We start from the raw sequence: 14170 nt of genomic DNA on the forward strand, positions 1-14170 counted from the left end.
GGCCACTAAGGTCTTAATGACTTCTAAAAGGTAAAATACATTGTTTGCATTAAATGACCCAAAAAATAATTGCCATAAATGGAAAATTCGTTGAAAAACAACAACAATTTGCACTGCAGATCATCCTGAATACTTAGACTTAAGTATTCTTGTCAGTTACCGTAAATAAAAAGATTGATGGAGCTTAATATGGAGAACTGCTAAAATAAAACCTGTTCAAAGAGTCGGCGTACCCTGCTGGTATAGTAGGTACTTGGGTTGTCCTCCTGTAAAGTGAAACTTCCAGTAGGACAACCAGTTTAGGCTGAATAAAAATCCATCACTACTCCTTTCAGCTTTGCTTTATATAAAACACAGCTATTATTTTTATTTCACCTCACAATGAAGCAGTACTTCTTCTTGGTTTGTATAAATGCAAGTTATGTACTCTTAAGTTTTATGTGATGTAACAAAATGCGTAACGTTTCAAGGAATGAAATATATTCCCAAGTAAACCAGGTTAACCTGCATGGCACAAACAATAAATATCTAACTTGATACAGGAGCTTGCGTGATTAATCCTGCTCTGATACATGGAGGAATACACGCATACATGGAGATAAGCACCCAATTTGTTTCTGAATGTTTGCATAGAAACCAGCACATCAACCTGTTACTGTGTATTTTACTGTTTGAGTTTTTGCAAATTTCTTATCAGATTACTTGCTGCATGCTTTGAAAAATATCTTGATGCAAACATTGCATTGCATTGTATGAGACATATCTTGTGGGAGAAACCACTGAAACTAGATAGCTTATCTAGAGTTTAGCGACTAAAAGACAGCTTGTCGAAGTTTGAAATAATCTTAACAGGAGCTGAAAAAACAGGTGTGTTTAATGATATTGCATTGGGATCAAAGGTTTGTATAAAATGCACGCTTTTATCACTGCTGATTAAAATATTCTCAGATGACAAATCTGTTTCTTTTTTTTTTATCCTACCAAATGATGTTTTGATGCGGTTGTCTGTCAGGAAACCCTTTTCAACTTCAACCAGTCTGGAGTTGAGGTACATCAGCAGACTGCATATATGAAAAGTGTAAAACAGCAGAAACGGCATGAAAAACTGGGGTCTCTTCACACCAGTTCACCATCACATTGTTAAAGAGGTGATAAGTTACCTCAAAATGAGAGGGATCACTCATATCATTTTGTTTTTAACAAACAATGAATACTGTTATAATATTTCCAACATCCAGGCTAACTAAAGCACTAAACAGAATCAATGTGCTGCCTCGATATGTTAAAACCTCACATTTCAGTGGTTTTGGGTGCTAGACTAACTCAAAGCTAAACAATTGTGAAAATGGAAGGAAATTGATTTTGGAGGAGCTGCAGCAATCCACAGGTTGGGTGAGGGAATTGGTGGACAAGACAGCTAAATCCACATATCTGGCATTTATGGAAGAGCAATAAGAATGAGGAATTTAATGATAAGCCTTTAGATATCGTATGTGGAGTTTGCACATCACCCTGTTGTGAGGATGTGTTGTTCAGTGGAAACAGACAGATGGTGATAAATAAAGAGAAACCTATTAGGCTGCACATTCCTTTGTACAGGGATGGTGGTTCATCCCCCAGCAGGACAACCACAATTCTCCTTTAAGGATCATAAAGGAACTTTATTATGAACTTCATTTCTTTGAGGTTTAAAACATTCAAATGGTTTGAACACAAATGTACACTCATTTTTTATGAAGTGTTAAAAGCAGGTTTTGCAGGTGACAAAAGGGCAAACAGTGTGGTCTAAGTTCAAACACTGACATCAACAGAGTGTTTTGCAAGGCTCCTTGAAACTTGCTAAAAAGATCAGCGCGATAAGTCATCCACTGAGATGAGCTAATTGGACATTAAGATAATGACCTGATTGCCTTGTTCCAACACCTGTTGGCCCCATTTCATATCGACAGGGTTTATATTAACATTTCTAACTCCACGTTCCTGCTGGCACTTAACGGCCTTTAAACTTCAACCCCCAATAGTTAATCATCAAATGTCGAAGTGTGTCACTTTTCCCTCAGAGGGAGGCTTTAAATCCTTGTTCTGCTATTTCTACCTCATTGAGTTAATCAGAATATGGTTATATTTTTCTGGAACTAACTAGCTTCTTCTACTGAAGATTTAAAAAAGACAGATTCTTTAGAGTGTAGGTGAGAAGCATGAATTTCTGGGATAAAGTAATAAAATAATAAAGTAATAAAAGATGTTAAGCGATCTTTTCTTCCTTTAGGTAAATAGAAACTAAGTTGTGTAACTCTTCAGTGGTGTCATAGACTGTTTGTTTGTTTCTCGCCACCTCCCACAGCCGTTGTGTCACAGCATCAGCAGCTGTTTAAACTCTAAATCCACATGGAAAGTGTGGAAGTGTTATTTATCCCTGACCGAGCCTTAAGGGCATATTTAACGCTTTTCTTACATTTAAAAAATGAAATAAAAGGAACAGTTTTGGAAATAACAAAAGCTAAAACATTCCACCTATCTTTGTTTTTGGAAACCTTAATGTTGATATTTCTTTTTTTTGTATACAATGTTGTTTCATCCCATTAATAAGTAATTGTGCCTTGTCATTTACATTTAGGAGGGAAAATCTGTGTTTGATGTTTTTTTTCCTGAAAACATCCATATGGATTCAAGGTTTTTTTATTTATTTTTTTACCCATTGTTTTTTATAATTTTCTCTTTTAATTTATTTGAGTATTTAGGCTGTAAAAAGTCAACTTTTTGTAATTCCGTGCAAAAATGTAAATACTAGCAAAACACAAAGTGTGCCTCAAGCTAATAGGGAAAAAAACATTTGGCAGAATTGTTTAAATTTTATATTTGTGTGATTTTTTTTTGCATTTATGTTCTCTATTGTTTTAGATCAGAAAACTAATAGAACAGTTTGTAGAAGTCAGGATTTTTTGCCACATTTTTACCAACTCCAATTTTACAATGCAACATGAAATGAAATCAGATGCACTTAGGCTATTTGTATTATCGTTACTATTTGTTTTTTAATTCCATGCAGCACATATTTTGCAAAATAAATTTCTGTTACCCCGTTTTGCTAGAGGTAGTTAGCCTGGTTGTGAATGATTTAAGTGGCGCTAACAACTCTGAATACCATCAAACCTTTTTTATCTACTGTAACGCGAAGCTGGATGTAATATTCAGGACAGCGTGTGGGTGTTTGCATGCTGCCAAACAGAAGCCCTTTCACAGCTATACACTCTCAATTCTCCCTGCAGCAAGAACACATAATAGTAAGACTCTGGTCTTAAAATAGACCAGACATGGACACAAGAAGCAAAGGGAATGATGAGTGTACACCAGCTCATAGTCTGGAATAATCTGGATTAAGGCTGATGACTGCAGTCTAGTTAGGCTTCCTCATCTGTTGTGGTATTATGTTGTGGCTTTTAGGTCAGGGGGGATTGCGTTTGTTCTCTGCTGCTTCAAGCTGTGACAATTAATCCGCTTTGAAATATTCCACTTGCATGTTTGTACCCGCCAGGGCTACGAACTCTTTCCCTGACATAACAGCAGCAATCGTAGGTGGATTACAGTAAAGATGTGAAAGGTGAAAAATTCAGCTCACCTTGTTATTCATTGTCATCCATTATGATGCCCTGCTTTTGTACCATTGAGGGGATTTTATAAAGGGTTTTGTGATGAATAGAATCAATCAGAAGGATGAACATAAACCAGTCATAACTTATTACTCTGCTGTTTCTTCCAATTAAAGTTAATTACTCCATTAATCTCATTCAAAGATGTTTGGGTCTATCGGAGATTATATACCGTAGGTGTGGTGCACATGGTCTCTGTTTAAAAAAACAAAAACAAAGAACACCAAATCCTTTGCTGATGTTACTTGCTTTGAAGCACAAGTTAATGTTTAGGGTAAAGATAGATGTAAAAGGATAAACAGGTTACATAAGACAGCTGTACTGAAGCTGGGTTAAATTCATTATTGGATTAAAGAAAGACGAAAGCAAAAACAGAAAAGCTGTTTTCCACTCTGCTACTCTGTATCTAATATTGGGTACATGGTTAAATACAATATTTGCAAAAAAAAAAAAAAAAAAGTTTTATCCACATTGTGTCTAAAACCTCCATATAAGTTGGCTAAAATTTGATTTATCCCTTTTGGTCTTGAATACAAACCATCATCTGTAATCAAGTGCTTCAACAAATATATAATTAATGGCAGGGTCATTTTCTAAAGATGTGGTTGGTGTTCAGAATGTCCCTAACATCAAATACAGCAAACAAAACTGTAAATGTCAGCAGCTCACCACTGTTTTGGGTAACAATTAGCTCTAAGAGGGCCAGAGTTTACAGTGCAGGGTTTCAACTCTCTTACTGCCTTCTGTTGAAAATAATGCAAAGATAGCTGAGTGGTTCTGAAATATGTGAGGAGCTGAAATCAAGCAAGTTTAAAAAGCTATAATAATAATAATAATAATAATAATAATAATAATTGCACTTTATTAATCTCACACTGGAGAAATTCCCGTTTGCATCTTAGCCCATCACCTTGGGGAGCAGTGGGCTGCCACTGTGTGGCACCTGGGGAGCAATCGGGGTTAAGGGTCTTGCTCAGGGATCCAGAGTGCAGGCTCTGGGATCGGATACCATCTCTGAGCACGAGCGCACTGCTCTGACCACTAGGCCACCACTCCCTCAATTTGTCAATAAGACACCATTGTCTGTGCTCTCCAGCTACATTAAATGCATAATATTCTTATTTTGTGAGAAACCTCTAAATTTGAAGGAATCAGAGAATATCTAGAAAATCTGCATGTTATTCATGGGAGATTTAGGTAATATGCATAGTTTGGTTATGTTTTATATAATTGTAATAACCCTTTAAAACTAAATGAAATTTTTGAATGATAGTGTGAAAACATTTATTATGTATAGAGGAAGAAATCACACCTCACATTTAACGATAGAGTATTTAACATAATTAATGAACTTTTCATATGTAATGAGATGAATGGAGTCTGGTGTGCCATTGCTTGGTTGGAAAGAAAACCTGCAGCCACACGGCTCTTTCTGGAACCAGTTTGCCACCCCTGCAATAGAGTGATAAACGTGGCCGTTTGTCTAAGCCATTCAAAGCATTGAGATATGTTTTTTGAGTGTTATTTATTGTATTGCATATTTAGTTATGTTTTTTTTTTAAGGAAAAACAAGATCTGACTCGTCAACTAGAAAAAACAATCCTTTTTTTATATCTTTTTATAAACTTTTAAAATTCAGAAAAACTTTTTTTCATTTTATGAAAGCAAATGCCTTTCTCAATTTTAATGTTTAAACTATCATTTTCAATCTTTAGAAATCATTCCCATTTTTGTCAGCTATTCAAATCAGTTTTGTTCCTTTGCATAGCTTTAGCCTTTCTCTCATATTTGACCCTTCTCATATTGTCCTAACGAAAACAGCTTCAAACCTCGAATGGTGTGTGTGAAAAAAGCCTCTGAACTTTAGATCCTTACATAACCTCAAGCTTCAGTTTGAGGACACAATGTACTTCTATCTGGATTCCACTGTATTAGATTACTGGGGCAATCAAATCCACCAGTTAAGATCCATGAACAGGATCCCCTGTCCTTTGGCAGCCATACTGAGACATGAACATGAGGAAAATGCTCATTGTTAGGTCTGTAAATAAATAAATAAATTAAACACTGTAAAACTGTAAACCCTTACTTTTATCATCATGAAGCATCATTTAAACATGATGTTATTTTGTGGATTTATTTGACAATGTAAAGTATGTTGGTAGTAAAAGGTCAGAGGGAGAAATCTTGTTTTGTCTCAACAACATTCAGCAAAGATATTCCCGACTGCGAGCTGGACAGAACAGGACGAGGCAGTGACTCACATTCCCACATCTCATGGTGATCTTGTGACATTATATTCCCACCCACTACCCTTTGTACATATAATCATGCACTTCCATAGCACCCTCTCCCCACTTTCCTTCCCTAGAACCCTATGTTCAACACTTTGGGTACAGAACATGTCAGGAACATAGTATTAACTTGTAATGTCTATCACTTTTCTTCCGAAGACCCTGATTAACCTCTTTTACCACCATCCCTGCTTGTTTATTTACACCACAGGTCTGTTTGCTTCACATGTCCGGAGAAAAAAAACAAAAACAAAACAGCAATAATTACATGCAGATGTAATGCTTTTGATGCAAGGGATTTTTCATTGTGACTTGCTGTAAAACTATTGCGCCACAGCGCCATTAATAAACATCTGAATCTAAATCCTTGTTTGGGTAAATAAAGAAAACAGTGACTGAATTACGGTATCTTTGAACGGATATTTAAAAAAATAAACATTAGAGTAGATTAGGACTTAATTGACCTCATAATGGAGAAATTCGCTTGTGACATCGGCTCTTATAAACAACAGAAGCTGCACAAAGGAGGAAAAGGTCCATGAAGTTATATACAGTGGATGGTAAAAGATATAAAAGGAGGAGGTTAAGGTCACTTATATACAGTATACAGTATCGTATGTACCTTCTAATACTAAAATAATGTATTTAAGGAGCTAAACTTAACAAACACTTCAAAAGAGTTTATCGTTTTTTATAAATGTTAATTGCTGATTTTGTAAAGCGATTTACCATAGCTCTAAAATAGGATGAAAAAGATATGCCACATACATGGCCTTTAATCATTTTTAAGCAATACCCTGATGTATTTTGGTCTTATTCCTCAATTTAGTTATATCAAATTAAATGTGAAAATACTCATTCGTGCCCAATATAAAAAATAAATGGGGAGTGTTGCATTACTTTTTTATTTTAAATTTAACATTTACTTTTAGATATTGTTACTTTACATGCTTTTAGTATAAATGTTGTTGTATGCAAGCATATTAATTAATGTTTCAACATCCCATGTATCAGACAGAGCACATATTTGCTATTGATAGCTAACATGTTATGCAGCAATAAAGCCCATTTTAGCATTTGAAATAGATTGAAGTCTTTACTGTGGATAGTTTTAGCAGCTAACCACTAATATGCTGGGGCGTAACATGCAGGGGTAACAGTGGAGTCTGATGTAGGAGTTTGCCCTGAAATGGAAGGGTTGACAGTTCAAGCCTTCTGGCTCTTAGTGCTCTCTCTCTGGCTTTCAGTGTCATTGTGCCCTTGGGCACAATGTCTCCTGACTTGAAAATGTGCTATATAAGCTTTATATATGCAAGCTTTAGGTAATGATAGCTGTCAATTATATCATTTGAATAATTGCATATATTCTTGAACTATTTCTTTCTTAATCATGATATTGGCTCTTTGGAGCTTCATCATCACAAATATATGTTTCAAAATTTCAATGAGGATAAAGAACATAATATGGAAATATATCTGGCCTAACTTTTCAAAAATCTGGATTTCAACTAGTGTGAAAGTATGGAACAAACTTTTTGAAATAAAACAATGTCAAAGAGTATAGCTGTTTCAGAAAAGGCTTAAACTGGTCTTCTTTAATTGATATGAGATTGAAGAAGGGTGGTGAACATCAGTGGGTAGTCTTAGCCACTGTAAAATGGGTGTATGCAAACATTTTTGAAATGTTTGTAGTTGATGGGACTATGGGTAACCCCAAACAATTTTCCAGAAATTTGAATTTGAACACAGAAACAGTGTTGGCAGTTAAGATAAAATCCAACATCTTCGGTAATCTTATTTTATTTTTTTCTTATTTATCATGAAGTCTCCACTATTTTCTTTAAAGCTTAGAATAAGGAGAACACATTCTGTATAACTTTATATCTACCTGTTCCAATGACAGGATGGGTTCATCGATTTATTTATTTTTTTCACTAAAACACACGAGAAAAAAAAAACAAATAAAGCATTAGAAAGGCAGAGAAAGGATGCAATTCCCTCTGATATGCTTAAGGCTGAGGACTAGGTTACTGGTACTATGACGTAGTATGAGTCATAGATTTAAACTGTGTTTTAGGGGGTTTAGATAGCCTTAATGCCATTATCTTTCCAGATTACGTTTACTCCAAGGTTATATGTTAAAACTTCTATGATATTGGTTATGACTACATGGGAGCTGATTTCATCATCAGCTTATCTCACCACTCCCTCTCAAAATGACGTTATGCATTGTATTGTTTGGAATTAAGTTTTACTTTTAGGTTTTACAAGAGTAGGAAAAGAGGTTTGTGTATAAAGTATATATAATGTGTATAAAGTTATGGATACTTATATGACTCATATGAATAATTAATATATAGTGTAATTACCGTGGTTTTTGCATTGACAACAAACTCAACCGGGACACAGCTGTGAAGCTGTCTACAAGAAGAGAAAGAGCAGATTGTGCTTAAAAGTTTAGGTCCTTCAGTGTTTGCAGCAAGATGTTGCATGTATTCTATAGGTCTGTTGTGGAGAGTGTGATCTATTTTGTCTGCTGGGGTAACAGCATCAGGGCAAATTGCTTTAAGCTCAACAAGCTGATCTGCTCTGGAGCATTCCTTTGAACCTCTAGAGATTATTTTTTAAAGAAGAAATCTTCATAAAATGAAGACCATTATGGACAAAGAGGACCTTTTTCTTCAGAAGATTTTAAATAACAACAGAGTGTCTTAGGTCATATCTGGTGCAAGACAGACTGCTACAAAAGATCCTTCCTGCCTACAGCTATCAACATTTACAACTTGAAAAGCTATAAGGAGTTAGAAAAACATTTAACCTCTCTTTAGGATAAATAAAGTAATAATGAATATGCGTTGTACAAACTAAAATGCATCAATATTTTGTTTAAAGCAGAGGTATCCAGGGTTTGAGATATTAAGGATAACTAAGCTTAATCTTTGTGATTCTTGCTTTAATCGTAGCTGATGCATTTTCAAACAATAGTGTACAACAAACTAATGTTGCAGCGTCTTAATCCTGGCTTTAAGCCTTTAAAATTATTTTCTTCTGTTTTTTCTGCTTTATACACAGCACATATATAAAGGAAAAAACAACATTTACAGCTGCATATTAATAAAAATCCCTTCACCTACCAAATGTCAGTGGTCTAATCTGCAATTGTCTATCTGACCCGGTTTTGTCAGAAGAGCCCACTTTAATCTTCTACCCAGTGACCCAGAAATGATGGTTCTTTTTATTAACAAGGAAAACCTCAGAAACCTTAGTTTACTACAAAAACGGCTGGTGTCTGGTACACTGCCTCTTTTCCACCTGTGAGAAAAGCCCCATTTCATGGACTTAGGCCTGGTCACTTAATACAAATTTAATAGAAAGCAACAAGGAATGCACAGAAAAAACACAAAAAACTGAAAAAAAACAAAAAAAGTATTTATTATTATTACATCAAAATCAATCTGTTTGGATTAAAACACTCGCAAATATTTAAACATATGGGGAGAATGTGAGAAAAGCCCCATTTCATGGACTTAGGCCTGGTCACTTAATACAAATTTAATAGAAAGCAACAAGGAATGCACAGAAAAAACACAAAAAACACTGAAAAAAACAAAAAAAGTATTTATTATTATTACATCAAAATCAATCTGTTTGGATTAAAACACTCGCAAATATTTAAACATATGGGGAGAATGTAAAATATAAACACAGCGTCAATCAAACAGTTAATTTCTTCTTGAAACATGATATATCAATCTAAAGTTTCAGAGCAATCGTTTTTAACATGCATATTTTAGGGCAAATATAAATCTGTTCATCTCATGATCTTAAACTACAGATAAAATTTGAACCACAGACTAATAATAATATAACACTGCAACAAAAACTAACAGTAGCAGTTATTTTTATCAGCCTCTCGGTCTCTGTGTCCATTTGTGTGTTGACAATCTTGTTGACTTATACTGTTTTACAGACCCAAGCTTCCATATGAATGCTGAATGGTTTGTTGGTCTATTCTGCTCCCTGGTGGACACAATATTATATATATGGCCTATTACTGTTAGCCTAATTAAATACAATACTTTTTAAGATTCCTGGTGTACAAAGCCTGTCCCCCCAACATCAATCTAATATGACTTTATTTATATCTCAAAAATATATCCTTGAAAACCCATATCGGTCCTCCTTTAATATTACTTTTACTATATTTACATCCCTCTAATTTTGCCCTCATGGTGAATGGAATTGTGTTTTCCTTCATACAAGCATTAAGTGCCTCCCTGTGCTGATAACAAAACCATGCTCCATTCTTTTTATGAGTGACACCATTCCTAGTCAGTCTCTCCTATATACGTAATAAAAACAGTCCTTTGTGCTCTCATCCCAGTCTTTCTGCCAAGCCTTTTTCAAACTATTCTTAATACCTTTTTCTTCAGCTTTGAGACTGCAGGGAAATTTATATCCCTTGCCTCCAGCTTTGCATAATTAAATATTTTCTACCCTATATATACACTGTTACCCATAAAAGCACACATGTTTCTCCGCTCCTCGTATTCTATTAATTGTTTCTGCTATAAACCCTTTCTCACCTGTAAATAGATATTCTTAACACTAAAATGTATACTACCTGAATCAGATGTATTCACTTTTCTTATGGATACACTGTCCTCCGCAGAAAATAACCCCAGTTGAAGTCCAAGATACTCCCATTTAAAGACAAATAAATTATCATTTGCCCTCTTACTAATTTTCACTTCCACATCAGTAATAATAGAGGCTACCCTGACCCCTCCATCCCTCATTCTTGATGCGTACGTATACACTTCTAAAATGTAAGGACTCAATTCATGGTCAGAGGCGTAGCCAGAAATTTTTTAAAAGGGTGGCCAGGCAATAACCAATGTACACTAAGGGATGGCCGAAAGCGGATAGGCACCAGAACCTCAGGGTCAATCTACACTGTTCCAACAGGAAAATTAACAAGCAAAAAATCCATATTTTCTAAATAAAGACAAACTTTACTTTCCTACAGCCTTTGCTAACAAATAGACGCATATATTTAAACATCCATCATTTCTAGATAAAAGGTAAAGTGGATAAAACTCTTTCAGATTTGAGTTCTGGAGCGTAAATCTTTTCCATTGTCATTACTTGCCTACTTGTATCAATAAACATTCTGCATAAAACTAATACTTACAAGCACTAACATCTACATAAATTGATTATTTGATAAGTTTTTATTAAAATTGTTATTTATCTTTGATTTCCCTGAAGACTCCTAGATGAATTGTAGAGACGCATTAATTTTCTCTCTACCCCAGATAACACCAAATCTAGTTCTGAAAAGAGCATGAATTCCGTACTTATCATCTTTGATTTTTGTATATTGATGTGTATAATTAACCACCAAAAAATAAAATATTTTGAATTCCACTTGAGAGTATTTGTGCCACCATCTGTATTAGGGGGGGGGGAAATGGTAGGGGTGGCCAATTATTGGCTAAGGGTGGCCATGGCCACCCCTGGCCCCCCATCTAGCTCCACCCCGGTTCATGGTTAATTACTCCAGCCTCTCTACCGCCTTCTATACCATCCACCCAAAACTTTACTTTACGATGTTCTAAAGCAAGACAGAAATAATTAATCTGATCTTTAATACATAATAAATAAAATTTTATTATTCTTTTTTTTAATTTCTAGTTAATTATTACATTGAGAATATAATTTTAGATATCTTAGAATTAATCTAAATCAGTTTAAATGTAGCCTACTGCACAAATATAAAAATACATTTATCAAAACATTATCTATAGGGATGTAGCATTTTGTGGCGTTAATATTTTGTCTTTTTTTTTCCTTAAAGGCGCAATTTTCTTTAATAAAGCTTGTTATACGCTGCTGCATTTATTTACAGCACAGATTTTGATGAAGTGCATTGTATGCAGCGCTTTATTAAACCTGGGCAATTCCACGTTGCTTAATCCGAGGATAGTACTTCCGTTTTACAAACGCGGAAAGAAACTAGTGATGCTGCGTTCAAACTTTACTCGGATATTTTAGTTTCTACTACTGAGCCATTCTACATAGTAGTGGAGATGATTCAACCAATGCTATTTCTTTAAAATTTTGAGCTTCCGGTCTGTAGCGGTGACGTGTCTCTCTCCTCCTCCCTGGCTCTGTCAGTCATTGAGATTCACTCCGTGCTGGTTTCCACCGAAGAAAAGGATATACGTTGTTTGTTAAGACATCATGGGCAGTAAGTGGTACTTTTTAATCTAGTATTTATTAGACCGATACCTATATCATCAAAAAGAACCCTCGTGTTGTTATTTAATCTGTTCTCCAACTTAGTTAGCTTACTCTCTCATGGCTCACTTTAGCTTACATTGCTAGCTAGCGTGTGATTTGTTCCTTTTTTTTACCGTTATGGTTTCTTTTCAGCGAGAATTTATTAATGAAAGTAACTCCATTTACTTGTAGAATTTGAAAACGCAGTTTATTACCTTTCTTTTTTTTTTAAAGGCTGTCGCTGTTAGCTTTAAATCTTTTAAAAAGCTAACCACCCATTCATAGACATTGACTGTCAAGTGATGACGACGCATAACAGAGCTGCTGCTGTCATCTTATCGTGTTCATAAAACTACTACAAATGCGCGGCACGGCGGAATAACTTCAACACTAGCAGAAATAATGCTCTATTTTTTTTTTCTGTATTTTGTTTTATGGTTTTTGTTATTTCATTTGAGTCCCCCCCACCCCCACTCAATGCCACGTCCTGTTCATCAATCCATCATTCCCAGTGAAATACTGATTATTTTTCTTTTTTCCAGTTAAATTCTTGGAGGTGATAAAGCCGTTCTGTGCGGTGCTGCCAGAGATCCAGAAACCAGAGCGAAAGGTGAATATTAATTTATATTTAACATTATTTTTCATTTATAGTGTTATAATTTCCTTTGCATTCTAGCTTAGTTTATCCTGCTTCCTCCTTTATGTTTTAATCACAATGTGTGTCACCAACAGATTCAATTTAAAGAAAAGGTGCTATGGACTGCAATTACGCTCTTCATCTTTCTAGTTTGTTGCCAAGTAAGTGAAAAAAAAAAATTACATGGAACATTGTGAATGCTTGTGGCTCTCTACTCTGGTTTTGCATTATTTTATAACTATACATCTGTTTCCATAAGTAGGAGGTCAGCTCATATGTAGTGTTATGTATATGTATATAAATGCTAAAACAATTATTTAGAACAAATACCTACTGTTTCCTATTTGTAGACATTTCTAATTATATTCTCCCAATTTAATTTTTTTTATTAAATCAACATAAATCACAGCACAGGATACATTTGCACAGTTAATGTACCAACCCAAAAACCTCCCTCCCCTCACCCTCCTCTCCCTCATTCATATTAATTTACCCATGTTAAATGAATTAATTTATCCACAAATTACATTTTAAGAGTAAACTTTTGAGAACTTCCCATCTATTTTTAATGTTTTCTGCCTTCATTATCGGTTTCAACCATATAACTTTCTAAAGCTCCGTAAATGCTAAATAAATGTTTTAAAGAAATTAATACTAAGTGAGAATCTATTTTTGGCTTTGAAAAAATAAACCTTTTATGGAGTACAATGATTAAATTAACTTAATCGTGACTGTAGATAAAGTCTCCGAGTAAAACAGAAACCAAATCTTGGTTCATAGACAGACAATACCAAAATAAATGCAGGGTGGATTCAGACTCCCAGCAACATAAACTGCAATCATCTGACTTTGCCGTATTCCATAGTTTTTTCATTTTTTCAGTGTGTAAGAAATTATATAGATTTTAATTTCAAAATAACGATTTTGCACATCTACAGTAGTTTTATAGATTAGTTTAAATATTTTATCCCAGGGCAGTGAAAGTAGTCCTCCCATTTTCCATGTGTCATATGGGGCAACCTTCAGTGTTTTTATTCAGTATATATTTTTTTTCATTTAATTTAATTCCCAATTTTTTTTTTGTTGGAGATTTACAAACTTTATCATTTAGTAGTTTCATTGTTAATTATTACTTTCCATTTTTTTTCCAATTACTCCAGTGAGTTTGTTAAAGGAAAAGTTTGAATAAGCATCACCATACATGGTTCTAAATTCCACTAGTTTAACTTTACTACCCTTTTTTTTTTTTTTGCTTTTGATTTAATTGATTGTTCTATTTCACTATTTTAATCTTGTAATAACAT

At 34.5% G+C, this 14170-nt stretch overlaps 1 protein-coding gene across 1 annotated transcript in view; it reads left to right on the forward strand.

Moving 5' to 3' along the window:
* The first annotated feature begins 12075 nt into the window (after window positions 1–12075).
* sec61a1 (Sec61 translocon alpha 1 subunit) overlaps window positions 12076–14170 on the forward strand; it is a 9755-nt gene continuing 7660 nt past the window's right edge. The window contains exons 1-3 of the mRNA XM_015389417.1: window positions 12076–12197; window positions 12772–12839; window positions 12962–13027. Coding sequence (XP_015244903.1) covers window positions 12191–12197; window positions 12772–12839; window positions 12962–13027 — 141 coding nt within the window. The 5' untranslated portion in view covers window positions 12076–12190. The remainder of the gene's footprint in view (window positions 12198–12771; window positions 12840–12961; window positions 13028–14170) is intronic.

The sequence above is a fragment of the Cyprinodon variegatus genome, unplaced genomic scaffold (genome assembly GCF_000732505.1).
Source record: "Cyprinodon variegatus isolate N-32 unplaced genomic scaffold, C_variegatus-1.0 Scaffold457, whole genome shotgun sequence".
Classification (NCBI taxonomy): Eukaryota; Metazoa; Chordata; class Actinopteri; order Cyprinodontiformes; family Cyprinodontidae; genus Cyprinodon; species Cyprinodon variegatus.